We start from the raw sequence: 17,472 nt of genomic DNA, 5'->3' as shown, positions 1-17,472 counted from the left end.
CCCATAAAGTGAGTCTAAAGTCACTCAATGACCAACTTATTGGTTGTGGGTCCCTCCACACGTGAATAACTTTAAGGGGTACATTGGTATATGGCTATATGCTTTCATCACAGAACTGAAGTGCTTAGTTTAAAAAGCTAGAAAAGTAGGGACTTGAAAAGCAAGTTAAACATTGTTTTCTCCAAATAACAAAGTGAAACGTCATTCTTTGCTTTGGAGTGGTGGGTGGGATTCCATATCAACTTCCATTACATACTCTCTACTTAAAAAGCATTAACACCCCACAAATATCTTTCTATCTATAAAACTTTCTCCCTTCTCTTTCTCTCTTTCTTCTCCGCCAAGTTTTGTTTGGTTTCAACTCTTTTACTGCAGGTTCTTGGGAGTATCTCATTTCAGGTACTTCTTTATTCTTTGTTAGTTTGATTATATTTTCATTTGGGTCACTAAATATATATACAACTAGTTTAATTGGTCTCTATATATGTTCACTGCTTAGCTTGCTTACTGTGATTGTTTGTTCACCAATTATATATTTTGTTTGTAGCGGTTTGTTAATATTTGCTATGGATGGGGCAGTAGAAGATGATCTGTATTATAACATTAATTGCTTAGGAAAGGAATAATCCAAGGCGTACAATTGATGTAGTAGGAATTAATTCAAAACTATGGATCAAAACATTTGTGTCATTTTTACTGTTTTATGACGATCCTCGATATAGGTCACTGATCTTAACTCTCAACTCTCTAGGCATCGATGAATAAGTAGTCTGATATGTGTATAGGTGAGATCTTTCCTTTCTTGGGATACCCAAGTCTTGCTGACTTTGATTATTTGATTGCTTGAAAGTGATCCTTGAGGGGGCTGTAGGAGCTTAGAAGCTTTTGGTTGAGCAAAAAATCACTCTTAAGCACTTGGATCCAAATCGTAACTTACGGAATCCCCATAGTCCGTAAGCTCAACATATTAGTATATGTGTGGGTGGCCATATGTTTACTGAGACGTGTATTGAAATGCATCCAATGGTGTTGCTTTTTCTGCTATATTCATTAATGGTTAGCAATCCATTGGTCTCACATACTAAACTTTAGTGTCACTTGACTTACCCACGTAGTGTAAGTGCCCACATACTAAACTTTAGTTGCAATATATAAGGATGGGGGTGAGAGTCTCCTCATTTCGTGATGATGCTTTTAGTTTTGAAATACCACAATACTGTCTACGAACAAGAAACTCTTAGTCGAAGCCCAACTATTGTGCATAGAAAGGGAACATAGAAATGATTTGAACGTACTTCGTATACAATTTTGTCAACTAAGCCACCATTTTCTTTCTGCTCTTTCATATTATTTGCGTTAGGTTTTGTTACATACTATGACGAATTAGTAGTTCTATAAGATATCAATAGAGAAATGAATAATTCTGTTTTTTCAGTTGGTAGGTTCTGTATGTGTTAACAATTATAGTTTGTTTTTATTAAACCTACTCTGATTCTTGTTTTACTTTTACTTTTACTTTTATTTTTATATTTTTTTTTAGCTGACAGGTAAAGTTGGTGTTGCTTTTGGGAGTATGAAACATTAAGTATCCCAAGATTTTGTTCAGTACCCTCCTCACTTGAAGGTAGGCATTAGATTTTCTTTCATCCCTAGAAATATTTCTAAGTATTTGTTATTTGTTATAAACTACCAAGGTGACGAAGTTTCATTTCATAAACATTTATATTTGATACTGAACTACCAAGCAAAAAACTCTAGATGAAATACGTAGCAAACATTAAATAGAAGTTTCACATGATTCACTTGTATTGCAAACTTTCAATCGAAGTTTCAAATGCCCAGAATTCAGAAAATTTGTCCATGAAGTTGCATGGGCATACATGTTCCAGAATGCATTCAATGCAATAGGTGCTTCCCTGAAATACATATTTTTTGGTGGTTTTTGTACATCTTTGGCATCAGACAAGATAGGCAGATCAAATGCGCACATTGTTTCTTAACCTTTATAACCCTTTCAACTCCTCCCAACCCTTCATAAGCTAGGGGGTTGGGGGGAGGGGGGGGAGAGGGTAGGTTAAGGGTATCTACGGTGAGTTGAGGTAAGTTTAGGCCTTTGATAATTTTCTTGGCTGGCCACCACAACACTGCTCCATATGATTAAGAATATAAGTCGGCTTCTCTATACTTTGGTTTTTCTGCATGGCTCTCTTAACTGCTCTTGCTCTCTCTTTCAACAAATCTATAGATCCAAACAATCATATCAACAAGTAGAAATGGATCCAAAACCAGTTGAAGAAATGATTACTTGCATATCGAATCTATCATCAAATGCTTCTATGTTTTCCCGCCGCAACATGAAGCGCAGCGCTTCTGAATTAGAATTGGAAAAGTTTCTTAGGCCAACGAATGAATTGAAGATTGATGATAGTGCCAACGATAAAAGTGGTGAAACTAGCGTTCAGAAAGTTAGGATTTGCAGAGAAACACAAGGTTTTTTTAGCATTCAAGGAGAAGAGAAATGCTTTGAAGATTTTAGTGCAAGTGATCCGACGTTCACTTTTGGAAATCAGGTTAGTTCTTCAGTTGTTTTAGTTTGTTTTAATTCCTTTCTTTCCTTACATTTGTATTTATGTTTTTTCAAATAATTATGAAATGCTCATGAACAGCTTTAGTGTATATTGTTCATGATATATAGTACACAACTCCTTAGCAAATTCATCCTATTACGTGGATTTGGTAATATGATTCCCTCTTTGAAGCGGGTAGTTCTAAGCCAAGATAGGACCTATGTTGTCAGAAGCAAGGCAAGGTGTTATGATTCTCAACTAATGCCTTGGGACGTCTTGGCACCCTTATAGGAATGCCTTTGACAACGACCTGCAATGTTTTCACTAAAAATTACCGCCTTTGCCGCATTGGCACAGGGTCGCCTTGGGCCATCTCGTCAGGGCCTTGGACCGCCTTTGACAGCATAGGGAACATAGGACCCTTCATTGTTGACCTGGCAAGAAACATGTCACTTTCGGGTTGTTTTTTGTTTTTTTTGGGGGGGGGGGGGGGACTATCCTTTGCAAGATTCTCTTTTCTAATGTAGTACTGGATTTTCTGGGTTGGTCAAGTGTCAGGACATCAGGTTTGCTATCAAGTCGAAAGAAAATTAGCATTCGATCTATCATTTTAAAGTCACAATGACTGCAAACGTGCGAATGCCTCTGGCCCCTTTTCTGTTTTCCTTGAGGAGAAAAAATTCAGACCTGGTTAGAACCTATGGTTTGGTTAGGTTCAAAATTCTAGCAAAATGCTTATTTACTTCAATAAAGTCAGGTTCATAAGAGGTGGAAAGACCTATTCGAGTTGCAGCATTTCATAATTGAGTACGGCGAAATAAAAGTAGATTACATTTTAGCTTAGATTTAAATTTTCATATATGGACTCGAATGTGAACCTTCATAATTTGGAAGAACAAATGAGTAAAATATGGTATGGAATCTTTCCAGTGGATAGATGAAGGGCCCTGTTTCCATCATGGGCAATCAATGAATTGGTGCCTGCTGGGCTGCTAGCAGTGATGAAGTTTCACCCTGAACTACTGCTTTCTCAAGGCATTTGAATCCCTTGAAACTCGGGCCTATTAGATATTTCTTTTAGAATAACCATTATACAGAGGAAACTTTTATTTTTTGTTCATGCTACCAGTTGGATTTTTCACTATGCCTATCAAAATGGTTTCTACACTCTGGATTTTTCACTATGCCTATCAACATAGTTTCTACACTCTGGATTTTTCACTATGCCCATCAACATAGTTTCTACACTCTGGATTTTTCACTTGTGTATGAAAACCAGGACAAAATGAACAATTTTTCAAATTGTGGCGGCGGATTAACAGAGAGCGTTGTATGGATCCAAAATCAAGTCCCCAAGCTTTCCAGCATTTCGGCAACAATTGACTCGCAATCATCAATCTGTGGTATGGATTTCATATATTTATAGAACGATAAATGTACCTATATCTCTACGACTCCGCAGCTGAACCTGACAAAACTCAAATTTGAAATATACACCTAACTCGACCAATTAAGCTATAAAGAAAAATTTGCTGGTTTAACATTACGACTCAGCTTTTGAACTAGTTCTGATCATTGCCAAAGTCAAGCTAAGGGACTAAGGTGGAAAATTGCTATTGTGGTAAAACAATATTCTGCCTTAGCTCCCAAGATCTTGCAATTGCTCCAGTTAAAGTGTTTTCTTGGGGGAGTTTTACTTGGTTGTAGGTCCTGCATCTAGTGGTATAACATTTGCATGCACTGCCACTGGGTCAGCTGGAAGTCCAACCTCAGCTCATAAGCCGAATGGAGATAATCAAGCAACAGGAACTAATAGCGGTTCGTCCAGGGAGCAATCTGATGATGATGATATAGAGATTGATGGTGCTTCATGCGGACAAAGCGTGGATCCCACTACTGTTAAAAAGATCAGAAGGTATTGAGTTGACCCACAGTGTTTGGTTGTAGTTTACAACATTTTGTTTATTAAAATTAACCATGTGATGCGCTGTTGCAAATCACCTTACAAACTGAAATGCAATTTTGAGTTTATGAACAAACACTAGATTTGCTAGATTCATCCTCATTGCATATTCATGTACCAGGATGGTTTCCAATCGGGAGTCCGCCAGACGATCAAGACGAAGAAAACAAGAACATTTGGTTGATCTTGAAACTCAGGTAAATACCAAACTGTAGTGAGTGTTTAAGAAAGAAAAGTATAACAAAACTCTTTAAGTTATTAATCGTAAATTGTCTCCTTTGTCATGACTTAAAGCTCATATTTCTCTTTCAGGTTGATCAACTGAGAGCAGAAAATGGTTCTTTTTACAAGCAATATGCAGATGCTAATCGACAATTTAGTGAAGCCGCTACTGATAACCGAGTGCTAAAATCTGATGTGGAAGCTTTGAGGGTGAAGGTATGCATGCGTGTTTATCTATTAATATTCACACTTAAATAATCCCAAGGTTTTATTGTAACAAAGAAAATGAAAGGGAGAGCAAAATCTTGCTTTGATTTGATTAAAAACAAAAGAAAAGAAGACGGACAGATGCATGATTCTCCACTAGGGGGGCTATTACCACTAATTATCACTACTATTTGTTTTTTGCCTTTTTTTAGGGATATTATATATGAATAGTTACCACTATATATATATATATATATATAGGGGAGGGATAGAGGTACATTCTTATGCGCACATTATAGCTACATTGTAAATTAATTCAAGCAAAATCATGGACTTAAAAGTTGAATTAAGGGCTGATTTTTTGTAGATATCATCTCCCCACCATGGCGAACATGCTCACAAAAATTTAGCTCATTCAAAGAAGTCTAACATTAGAACATGCTTACAAAACTTTTAGACCGTTAGATGAAAAGTTCAAAAATAAACACAAATGAACACTAATTTTTACATGGTTAGACATATCCAAATATTATGATTTTTTGTGAGAATGATCTTCATGGTGGGGAGATCATCTCCACAAAAAACTAGGCCTTAATTCATTTGTATATCGAAAATGTGGCTATAATGTGCGCATAATAAATGTGCCTCTATCCCTCCCCATATATATATATATATTATATATATATATATAGCCACATTTTCGACATATAAATGAATTAAGGCTTGGTTTTTTGTGGAGATGATCCCCCCACCATGAAGATCATTCTCACAAAAAATTATAATATTTTGATATGTCTAACCATGTAAAAATTAGTGTTCATTTTTGAACTTTTCATCTAACGGTCCAAAACTTTTGTGAGCATGTTCTAAGGTTAGACTTCTTTGAATGAGCTAAATTTTTGTGAGCATGTTCTTCATACTGGGGAGATAATATCTACAAAATTCAGCCCTTAATTCAACTTCTAAGTCTACAATTTTGTTTGGATCCGTTTACAATGTGGCTATAGTGAATGTGGCTCTATCCCTCCTCTATATATATATATATACTCCTATATATATATATATATATATATTAAATATATATTTATTATTTATTTATTTTTTGTGGGGAAGTTAGGGGGGGGGGGCTACAGCCCCTGTTAGCCTTCTCATGGATCCACCAAGAAGAAGTAGAACAAGGCATTTTGCTATCTACACTTCTATTCTCGAAAAATGATATAATCTTAGAATGTAACAGGACATTGATAGATACTTAAACCATTTTAGCAATTCTAATCCCTAGTTCAGTGGCTGCTAAAACAGATACATTCTGGCAAACACCAAAATCAGGAAAGATAATACAGCTGTTCTGTTATTTTCCTTATGGAGAGCGATATAAAAAGACCTTGAACCAAAGTCCCCCACCGCTTAATATTTTCAGACTACATTTTCAGGTTAAACTGGCCGAGGATATGGTTGCGAGAGGGTCCCTAACATGTAGTTTGAATCATCTTCTCCAAAGCTATTCCAACTCATCCCAGCCATTCAATTCCCACGACCTATTCCAGTCATCAGAGATCTCGCCACCATTGGGAGTCCGAGGAGAAGATGCGTCTTATATCAACATGACGGGTTCTGGACAAGGTTCGGCCTTAGGATTGGAAGATGTGGACACAGGAAATGGCAGTATCAAGCATAGACTGAATCGAAATACACCCCTCATACAGAGAAATGCAAGCTTGGACCACTTACAAAACCTACAGAGCTGCCTGTCAGAAGATTGGCCATGACCCCTGAGAACCTAATGTGCCTCTCGAAGTAAAGCGACTAATGTAGTGCTCAAGAGAGTATTTACTTAGAATATCATGTTTCTAGTTTGTGGAAAAATGTTGCTTCTACTATTTTGTATTAATCTAAGTACGATAGCTGGATTTTGTATCCATTAGAACAGTATTATATGGTTCTTGTATTATTAAATCAAATGATATTATGATCCATAGACTATTAGCAAGTGATTGTGGCAAAGTTAGAGTGGGTGGGTTTTTTTTATTTTTTATTGGCTTCCTAAAAGTAGTTTGCTTTTACATAATTACATAAGTATGGGTGTTTTTTTGCTTCCATACATAATTGCCAAAGTCAAGAGGGACTAAGCCCCCATGACGGTAAAATGAAATTTTGCTTTAGCTCCGAGCTCCCATATTTTGCAAGTGCTGTAGGTCTGCATCTACTTTTATAACATTTGCATGCGCTGCGACAACGATAAACCCAATGAAGATAATCAAGCAACTAACAGCGGTTCCAGGAAGCAATCGGATGATAATGAAGTGGAGATAGATCGTGGTTCCTGCAGACAGAGCATGCATCTAGTTAATGTAAAAGAGATCACTAGGTATCGTGTTGACATGCGTGGAGTTCAAACGTACTCGCTGACTCATGCAGTTATTGGCATGCGAAAAAAAAATGAGACATTGTACGTGACCCTCGTAACATTGTTCGTGGCAGGATGGTTTCCAATCACAAGTCTGCTGAACGATCTAGACGAAGATAACAAGCCCATGTAGTTACTTCAGAAACTCAGGTACCTGCTCAAAAACATGCATTCCGTGCTTTGGAAGTTTTCTAATATAGTCAAAAAGTATTTTTAAATAATACTTTCCTCACAGGACGATCAACTAGGAGCCGAAAATGGTTACAAGCATACATAGATGCTAATCGAGAATTCTCTGAAGCAGCTAGGATAACCAAGTGCTTAAAACAGCATGGAAGGTTCGAGGGTGAAGGTAGGCATGTGTTTGCGTATTGAACTATTCTAAGTTGATATAATCTAAGGTGTAAGAGCCAGATCTTGGCCTTCATTCACCTTCTGAAAGACTTCTAATCAATGTTGCAATTGTGCATTTCCTAAAATGCACCTTTTTTTTTTTCCGCTAAAATAATTTTTTTTCTCTCGCTAAAAATACACTTGAAAAGACGAAAGTACATGTTACAATGTAACAAGACTTTAGTAGCTATTTGAACATTTAGAAATCCTAACGCCTCGAACCATGTCTGCTAAAAATAGCTACAACCAAATTCAGATTTTGAGATTTTAAAAAGTGGACCCCACCCCCAAAAAAAAAATAAAACTAGCACAAAGGAGCCCTAGTAAAATCTGTCAGACTACCTTTATCAGGTAAGATAGGTAGAGGATCCCTAACATATAACTTAAACCATGTTCTTGAAAGCTATTCCAATTCATCCCAAGCATTTTACTGCAGGGGCCCATTGCAGGTGTCAGATGACCAACCAACCATGTCCGCGAGACACATCTTATACAACATGTCAGGTTCTGGACAGGCTTCAGACTTCGGATTGGAGTATTGGAAGACGTGGACACAAGGAAATGCTGTATCAAGCATAGACTGAATCCTAATACAACAGAGGAATGCAAGCTTGGATCACTTACAGGGCCTACAGAACAGAACTAGTGAGGCTCTCAGCTGCTTGTCAGATAATTGGCCACGAGAAACTTAGTGTGCCTCCAGGTCCAAGTAAAGCTATGATGTCAGAAGTGCTGAAGACAGAATCGCGTCAAAAATAAAAATCTTATTTCTATCTACTATTATTGGATAATAGCCGAAGTACGATTCCTTGCTTTTATATCAATTAATTTGGTATTATATGGTTATTGTACTACAAATTACATGACAGTGTGATCCATACAACATTACTCAGGACGCTTTATACCATGAAAATAAATGCATGATTATATTTCATACCGTTCACTCTAAACATGCAAAGTCGAAAACTCCGGTTATTCCATCATTTTAACCCCACCATAACTATTACAAACTTTAAAACTGATACCACCATTTAGATGCATCAAGATCACTACTACTTTCAACAAAAGAAAAGGCATCGCGGAAGCAGTCTTTGCTCTTTACAGGTATACAACCATTAACTGTATCTATCTATACAACCAGGTACCAAAAGATATCATACGCACCTTTACCAAAAAAAAAAAAAAAAAAGATATCGTACACACAATATGTGTTACAAACATTCTAACCTAAAAGGCATCCTGCATTGGAAGTCCAAAATCTCTTCTCCCAAGGAACTGAGATGTGCATGCACCAAGTGATTGGGAGCTTTGAGCAAAAAAGTACAAACAAAAGAAGCAGAGTCCTGTCCAAGAAGATACTTGATTAACACATACATTCACCAGTAAAAACAAATTGTGAAGTAATTTAGCACGAGAAATTTCCAAATGAAATCTTAAGTTGTTCAGTATTTTATCATATTGGACAAGGAATTTGATCCATCCTTCCTATGATGAAAACCTCTAAATTCTTTGTAATAATACAAATAATCCATATCTCCTAAAACTATCTCACACAAAAGATTTAAAGACGATACAGGCAGAAAACAAAATGATGTTTTCTTTTAATTCTATCACTTTTACCTGATGAGACAAAAACTGATACGTTTAAGAGAAATACATAATTCAGGACATCAACACACTCAAACTTTCTAACATTGTGCCAATGTTACATGCTTTGTCATTATAAGAAGGTTCTTGATGAGCAAACCAGAAGGCCAACTCCACAGAAAGATAGGGAGGGGGTGGTTCTGACAACACTAATGGTTGCTTTATTCTCTTGCGCATAGGCTTCCTAGGCCTGCTTTTTGTCTAATTAAAATCACTTTTACCGAGCCAAAGAAAAAAAATGATACTATTGCAAATTCTAGCTCTGCATTTGGAGGTGTATTAAACTTAACTTTTAATTCATGTCCAATTAGCAACTATATTCATAGGTCCAAGACCAAAACAGTGTCAGACATACTTGTGGGGTTGTTCATACCTAGTAACATCCATTTGCTTACCCAAAAAAAAAAAGATGCTCAGATTGTCGTTTCAAACTGAATTTTACTTCACCAAATTCGCAACCAAATTTTGATGAAGAAATGAAAGAACAGAAACAAGAAATTTGAAGAATCTTACTAAATAGTAAGAAGCAGTAAAATCATATGTACCAGTATAGGCAACTGTAGCACCAGAGGCCACTCGCCCCAAAGCCGATAGCAGGTACAGAATGGCAACCACCTTATAAAAGCATGAAAGACCATTGTCAGTTTCTAACTAGTAGAATGACTTCATTATAGTTTATAATATTATATTCATCGGTAATCCAAACTCAGTTGAGGTAAGATAATATGATGACAGCAACAACCAACAACAATCACTTCCGTAACTACGTCTAACATTTAAATAATCCATAATAGTCAACTGCAGAACAGATTAAACAAAAAACAGTTCCTCGAAGAGAAATCTTCCTTCCTTATATAAGACTGCAATAACAAAACCTGCTGTAATTCGCAACTAGCATCTTGTCTCAAAGTCCTCCACTGCAAGAAAATAAATTCCAACACTTTCCAACATTCATTTAAGCATAATCTGACGATTAACATCACAACATAGATCCTAAGATCATTCAACGTCTGGCAGCTCATTTGTAAAAGCTATTTCATTATTTGGAATAGGGTATACAGATACCGCATTCACATGCAATTCTATAGAAACATTGAGATTACAACAGTTCCAGGGCCTACGTACTTAATTCATTTGAGTCAAAGAATCATTTCCTTGACTGGTACAGTAGAATAACTTAACCAACCAATAGAAAACAAATGACAGACTCCTATTCCTTCACTTCGTTCAGCTCATACTAAGTATCCACGACTTTCAACTACCACAGGGCACAGGCCATGGCTGTAGATGTCAAATAAAGAATGTGTTTTACTGGATATGTATACTTGAAAAGAAGAGAAAAAAGCCTTCAGCCAACCGTTGGATAAAATTTGAAACTGACTATAAGTCTCGTCTTTTAAACTAAAGCACTGACCAGACTTCAGCCCTCAATTCAGGTAGAATGTTAAAATTCAGGGTCGAAAATCATCTCTAAGCATGTCATGTTGAAGATGTTACAACATGCTGAAACAAATTCTACATCATTAAACCTAGATAAGACGGGCTGTTATTATCAGATAATTTGAGATACTTCAAAGAGTTTATGTAATTTGCAAATACAACCTTGAGAAAAAGTCTCTTGTCATGTCCAGTCGCGGCAACCCTCAGAACAGACTCGGCAGCCCCAACTGTATTAGCAAACCATGCAATAATAGCATTTGCTGCGTCCTGAGAAATCTGCCATTCTAATGGATCTACTGGCACCCTACAAAAGTTCCCACGAACAAATCAATTGCTAAAATATACATTAAGAAAAAGCACACTAAAAAATTGTAGCTTAGTAGTTAGTACTGCTACCCCTGCCCCCTAAGTTTTCGGTTCAAAACTTTGTTATTTTTCCCTGTAAATTAACATAAGCCCCTCTTTCTACTTCTTTGTTCAACTCAATAAATAATGGGTACTCAACATCACACCAAGAACAAAGGGGCATCTCTAAAAAAGCTAAAAAAGAAACAATAAATTCATACTACAGTTTGTTTCACCATATTTGCAGCAACAAAACAAATTCAATAAAAACCACTCGGTGATATTGCTCCATTCACAATTCCAACAACCCCCAAATTCCAGATTCACAATTGTAAGATTGTGGATGCTTCCAATGTTCCTTGTCTCGTGTAAAGAGTGGTCATTCTAGAGTTGTTCGATTCAGCGCCAGAGGTAGTTGTAGTCTGGCTATGTTCTCCGTTATATTCCCTTGGTTCAACTTATTTCTCACTCTCCTTGCTTCGTTGATGCAGCCAAATGATTTTCTGATATTCAATAGATCCCCGATAATCCCTTTGTCTACCACCCATCAAGGACGTCGATTGTGACTGAGGAGAGCCAACTGTTGAGGATTCATGATTACTGATTAGAAAAAGGGATAGTACAATGGTTGGAATGAGATTGGGAAGAGCTTGAATGAGAGAATGAGTTTGAAGCAGGTGGTGGTTCTTTAAATACATCAAGGTGAGGTTGGCATGCGGGAACTGAAATGTTTTCTGGGGGATTTGGCGTATTGGGTTGATTAATGCAGCAGCTGGATATTGGCTGGAAATTCTTAGTCACACAAACCGTGTGAAGTGCCTACCGCTCCCGCTCTAAAACCTCGCTCTCGCGGTTTAAGTGCCAATCCCTCATAAAACCCCGCTCTGAGATTTTTAAAACCGCGCTCTCAATTTTTGCAACCGTGCTCTCCGAAATCTCAACGAAAATCGCCTCTTTCCTTCAACAAAAAAAATTGAGAACTACCTTAGAACTTATTTTAGGTCTATCTACAATAAGTTTCAGTTGAAAGGAGTAGTATTTGGGTCGAGATGATAAAAAAATCAAGCTTGACGTGTGTGTGTTCACTGGTTTACATGACTTCTGGCACTGTGCTCTTGGCAAACAAAGAGAGGAAGGAGAGAAGAGAGTGGAGTTGGATATTCTATATTAAAAAAAATAATAAAGAACTAAAGATAATGAGTTGGTAGTAATTTGGACTAAGAAATTTCATATGTTTATTTTCTTTTTCTATTTTTGTAACTATATTTCTTTTCATTTTGAATATCTAAGCTTTACTTTGTTTGAATAATTTTTTTACTACTTTGTTTTTTACAAATATGTGTATTATTTATATATTATATCGCCGCTCTCAAAGGCTCAAACACGAGAGCTTCTCAAGTTAGGCTCTCGCTCCCTTCAGTTAAATTGACGGTGACTAAGGCTGGAATCAAAGAATAAGAGGGAGCGGCAAAAGAAGTTTTAGAAGATCCAACTTCTTTATCAGCGGGAAGCTTTGAAATAGAAGACATATAGCAAAAACAGCTTTACCAGCATTAAATGAATACCTACCGTTTGTTAGAGGAGAAGAAACTGGATTAAGGTAAAGGTTAATATTACTTCTTAAAGTTGAAGAAAAGGGCATGTTATTATGTCTCGAGGGTGATGAAGAGAGGTATTAAAATATTTGTTTCCAATAAATGCTGGTTTGCCTGGTTTGTCTGACTTCTTTTTGGTATCTGCAGAAAAGAAATCTTTCTAGCAACTTTAGCTACCCATTTTAAAGGGGACTTAATGATTGGGAGATTGGAAGATATGAAGACCTATTACATTCCATTTACCAAGTTGATAGGAATTTTGGAGAGGTGGATAAAAGACTATGGGTGTGGGATAATAAATAAAGAGGTATTCACAGTGAAGTCGTTCTATCAAGTTTTGGCAAAGGACTATGCTTCAGTGGTGCTTGAGGACAGTGAGAGGATCATCAATTTCCGATTTGGAAAACTCTATCACATTAACAGTAGCTTTCTTTTGTTGGGGAGCCTACTTGGGTAGGATTCAAAACTATTGATAACTTGAATCGGAGGGGTATGATTATTGATAATGTATGTTCTTTTTGCAAAATGACAGAGGAGAATGGGGATCATCTCCTTCTCAATAGTTCCTTTGCTTTCCAACTTTGGGCATTATTCTTTAACTCATTCAACACTGGAGGGTGCCTCCACCGAATATCAAGGATCATCTTCCAAATGCTATTGTATGGACATTGGACACTATGGAAGGAGAGGAATTTGAGGATCTTTGAGGATAAAGAAAGAGAATTGCACAAGTTGGTATCGGAAGTCAAGGAGATTCTATTTGATTGGGCTTGTGTTAATCCATTGTTTAAGGATCTAAACTTTTTAGACTTTGTGTAATTGGGATGGGATTGTGAGATGAGTAGGTCTGTGCATGTGTCATTTGGGGAACTTGAGGTGTTTGTATGAAGTCGAGTAGCTTCTTGCTATTTAAATTGGACAATCTTGTATATTTATTTTAAATCTATATATATAGTGAATTTTACCGATAAAAAAAAAAAGTTACCCATATGATTGGAACAAGAAAAGAATGAATAAGAAAACAATGATTAGGAGAATTGAATCACATGGAATGGTGAAATAAAAAAGACTTAACTAGAAAGTACCTTTCTTGCTTGGGTAACACACTCCCTTATCACAGTTTTGTGTCACAGAAGGTATCCCATCAAACCTAGCCGCTAGAGAAGGTAGAGTATCGATCTCCCAATCATTCTGAGGTCTACGAAGACTTAGGTCTCAAGAAATACCAACCTCAGTTCTACCATACAATCTTTAAAAGGGTTCACCTTTTTAGCCGAACAAGCCAAACAACAAGGGATAACTGTGGCAAGCGATCCCGCTCTAAAAACTATCCTCCCAAAAGATAATCATGTACCAATCCCTAGCTGATATTCAGGGGCGGCTCAAGATAATTGGGGGACCTTGAGCAAAGTTCGAATAGGAGGCCTTCTACTATTAATACCAAAAAAATTGTTAGATCTTACTGATTTATAGACATAGAGAAGAAGAAAAATTCTACACCAAAACAGAAAGATTGGGGGGATCTAGAGGAAAACTAAATAGTCAAAGAGATTATACATGTAAGATTGTATTGCGGGTTTTATATTTGTTGAGAGGTGAAAAGAGTTGTGGAAGGTGAAAGAAACGTGAAGAAGGTGAGGGAAACGAAGGGTCTGCTACTCAAAGTTACCATATTTTCTGGTTTTCCAATGTGAATTGTGAAAACGTTATGGTGGGCTAGTGGGCTGGATGGATTATATTGGCGGGCCCTAGGCACTTGCTTATTTCGCTATAGGGTTGAGGTGGCCCTGCTGATATTGAATCCCTTTAAGAGGGAAAACATTGAGAATCCGTCTCCAAACCCCACAACCATAAGAGATACAAACCGGACGAGCCGATCACTTTTCTTCACAAACTCTAACGTGCCTTTCCAAATCGCCACAACAGAATTTGATTAAAGCTACTCAATGTCTCGAACACCCAACCCTCCATCCTTCTTAGCAAACAATATAACTCCCATCTAACCAATTGATAGTGATGATGCTTGTCCAAATCATTCAAAAGAAAATTCCTCATAATTCCTTTAATGTTGTTAGCAACACTTTTGGAAATGACAAAATGAGACATAAAACAGATAGGGAGACTAGCCAATGTGCTTTTTAATGAGGACCAACTACTCCCTTTTATAAACATCTACACTACCACCCTGCCAATTTCTTTTAAACTCTTTCAGTAACTAGTCCCAAATGAATTTAGAACGTCAATTTGAACCAAGAGGCAGCCCCATGTAAGTACATGAGAAGAAATCAGCCTGACATCCCAAAACCGCCGATAAATCTCCAAGAACGAGAACAATAACATTTTCTACAACATAAATTTTACACTCAGACAAGTGCCCCGAAACTGCCTCAAAACACCAATGGATTTCTTTTAACCATCTAACTTGGTCCACCTGAGATCCTAAGAAAACTAGAGTATCATCAGCAAACAGGAGGTGAGAGATGTGATCCCTGTCATGCCCAACACTAAAAGCCTCAAGGACCCCTAAGGAGTTCGCTCTGGAAATCTTCCTACCTAATGCTTCCACAACAAAAATTAAAAAGAGAGGAGATTAGATCACCCTGCCTGACCCCTCTAGAACTCTTGAAAACACTAGTTGGGGAACCAATGAACCATTAACAAGTACAGAAAAGAATAAAGACACATTTCCAAAACCACCTTCTTGATTTTGCTCCAAAACCCACCCTCGTATAGAATTTAGTCCAAAAACTTTCAATTAGCGTGGTCATTAACCTTGGTTAGAATTATTTTACTCACGATTTCAAGGCAATCGATTCTCCGCTTTTCATCAATGGCCTCACTCACAATAGGACACCGTCTAGAATTCTATCATGAAAAAGCGCTCCTTGTTCTTGAGATATCACCTTGTGCATAACCTTTTTAAACCTTAAGACAGTGGACTTGAAAATAACTCAAACTTATAGGCCTCCACTCACTTATGTCATCGGCATCGTTCACTTTGGGAATTAACTCAAAGGAAGTGTTATTGAGATGGTGAGCCAGGAATCCGGTGTAAACCTCCACCATGCTCATGAAATTAACACGACTGGTCTCCCATTACCTCTTATAGAACTCAAAAGGAACCCATAAGGCCGCGGAGCTCTATCTGCCACCAAACTCCAAATAGCCTCCCAAATTTCTTCCTCTCCAAACAAGGTTTCAAGCATCTCCTTGTCCAGTCCAGAGATAAAATGAAGAGGTAAGTCATCCACAAAAGGTCTAATATCAGAAGACTCGGAATAAAGTATAGTATATAAATCTAGAATACCATCTCTAAAATTGTCCTCCCCTCTTAAAAAGTTTCCAAGTATTTAACTTTGGCCATCTAGTGGAAAACTTTGAGCACTTTTCATCTTCAATTGTCACTCTCATCTTAGCCTTTTGTCTCCAAAAGATTTCCTCTCTCCAAAGTCAACTCTAATGTTAGACATATTTATCATTTTATGATTATTCTCCATTAGGGATTTTATCGACAAATGATTATGAAATGCATTTACAACATGCAAATAATGAATTGCAAGAAATAATAATTAAAAGAAAGAAAGAGTACGTACGAAATGTTCATTTGACGAAAAAGCATTCCAAGAATGGCGAGAGAGCAAAGAAGAACGATTAAAACGTCTGATAAAAGTGAGACAAGACTCGAATTCCGAAACGCACAATGATAGTAAACAAGACTCCCACATATCAATACTATCAACGGTTTCCCAACTTCCACACCACTTTTGCTACTACTACTATTATTATTCTCCTCCATCTCAACTTTCTAATACGTTCTTCTGTTTAATAATAATAATAATAATTGTTGTTGAATTGTAATATCGGTATTTAGTACTGATATATATCGACAGTTGATTGATTTTGCGGAATATATATACGTCCAAGGAGATACTTTCTTTCTCGTGGGGGCGTGAGCGTAGCATATAATTTATTTGGGATTTTTTTTATTATTATTATTATACTAGTAAACTGCATAGCAGTGGGGCGTGAGCGGAGAGAGAGGAGCGGAGATTGAGAGGGAGAGAGGAGCGGAGATTGAGAGGGAGAGATTGAGAGGGAGAGGGATGAATAGGAGAAGATGAGAGGCGATGACGAAACCAACAAGTAACATTTTGGGCCACCTTACCCCCCCCCCCCCCTCTCCCAAAATGTTCGCTCCGCTCACGGATTATATTTATTTCCATGACTTGATTAATTTTTTGATAATTAGACAAATAAACTAAGGAAAATAGGCCCAATCATTGTCTAGTTTTTTATTGCGTATTTGAACCAACAGTCGTGTATTAACATGTGTAATGCTTTAGCACGTGCACAGAAATATATACTATGATTCTTCTATCTATCAATAACTACGTGTGCAGTAAATGTGAAGAAATAGACCATTATCTCAACAATAATGAAAGAAGCTAGTATTTGCGGAAATTTCCCCCGTTAAGTAGTCATGCATTACGATGGACACCCCAACTCTATGGCTAATGGAGCCTTTTTATGTTTGGAGTTAAGTCACATAATATCCTATCAACATATATTTAGTTTTAAAACAATATTACATTCTCAAAATCTTCTCTATATTTTCAACATTAAATCACAAAACCTGTCATTCTAAAGAAACATGTTGTCTTTCGTTATTTGAATAACCAAAAATAC

At 37.0% G+C, this 17,472-nt stretch overlaps 2 protein-coding genes and 1 long non-coding RNA gene across 8 annotated transcripts; 2 read left to right on the top strand and 1 right to left on the bottom strand.

The window, feature by feature from the left end:
• Positions 1–157: 157 nt before the first annotated feature.
• Positions 158–6,935, top strand: BZIP9 (basic leucine zipper 9). 4 transcript variants are annotated; one of them, XM_086601653.1, is made up of 8 exons: positions 158–399; positions 1,541–1,624; positions 2,246–2,570; positions 3,847–3,970; positions 4,323–4,482; positions 4,652–4,727; positions 4,843–4,968; positions 6,393–6,935. In XM_086601653.1, exons 3-8 carry the CDS (start codon positions 2,274–2,276, stop codon positions 6,726–6,728), a joined length of 1,119 nt encoding a protein of 372 aa, XP_086457779.1. In that variant the 5' UTR covers positions 158–399; positions 1,541–1,624; positions 2,246–2,273; the 3' UTR covers positions 6,729–6,935. The 4 variants fall into 4 exon arrangements, with proteins under 4 accessions (XP_086457779.1, XP_086457778.1, XP_086457780.1 ...); XM_086601652.1 differs by having other exon boundaries at positions 186–399; positions 1,548–1,624; positions 4,275–4,482; XM_086601654.1 differs by having other exon boundaries at positions 216–399; positions 1,548–1,624.
• On the bottom strand, positions 6,880–16,732 carry LOC147509319 (reticulon-like protein B22). Of its 3 annotated transcripts, none has more exons than XM_086601655.1 (5): positions 16,380–16,665; positions 11,009–11,150; positions 9,920–10,021; positions 8,987–9,102; positions 6,880–7,282 (listed from the first exon to the last, which is right to left on the bottom strand). In XM_086601655.1, the coding sequence occupies exons 1-5, from the start codon at positions 16,580–16,582 to the stop codon at positions 7,225–7,227; spliced, it is 621 nt and encodes a 206-aa protein (XP_086457781.1). In that variant the 5' UTR covers positions 16,583–16,665; the 3' UTR covers positions 6,880–7,224. The 3 variants fall into 3 exon arrangements, with proteins under 3 accessions (XP_086457781.1, XP_086457784.1, XP_086457783.1); XM_086601658.1 differs by having other exon boundaries at positions 9,952–10,021; positions 16,380–16,644; XM_086601657.1 differs by lacking the exon at positions 6,880–7,282 and having other exon boundaries at positions 8,667–9,102; positions 9,952–10,021; positions 16,380–16,732.
• LOC147509320 (uncharacterized) lies at positions 7,378–8,333 on the top strand. The gene is made up of 3 exons (XR_015218458.1): positions 7,378–7,516; positions 7,602–7,718; positions 8,196–8,333. It is a non-coding gene; the product is annotated as an uncharacterized LOC147509320 (long non-coding RNA).
• Positions 16,733–17,472: the final 740 nt, after the last annotated feature.

This window comes from Coptis chinensis, chromosome 3 (assembly GCF_015680905.1).
Source record: "Coptis chinensis isolate HL-2020 chromosome 3, ASM1568090v1, whole genome shotgun sequence".
Lineage (NCBI taxonomy): Eukaryota > Viridiplantae > Streptophyta > Magnoliopsida > Ranunculales > Ranunculaceae > Coptis > Coptis chinensis.
Note: the sequence above shows the minus strand (reverse complement) of the source record. Positions and strands in the feature narration are given on the sequence as shown.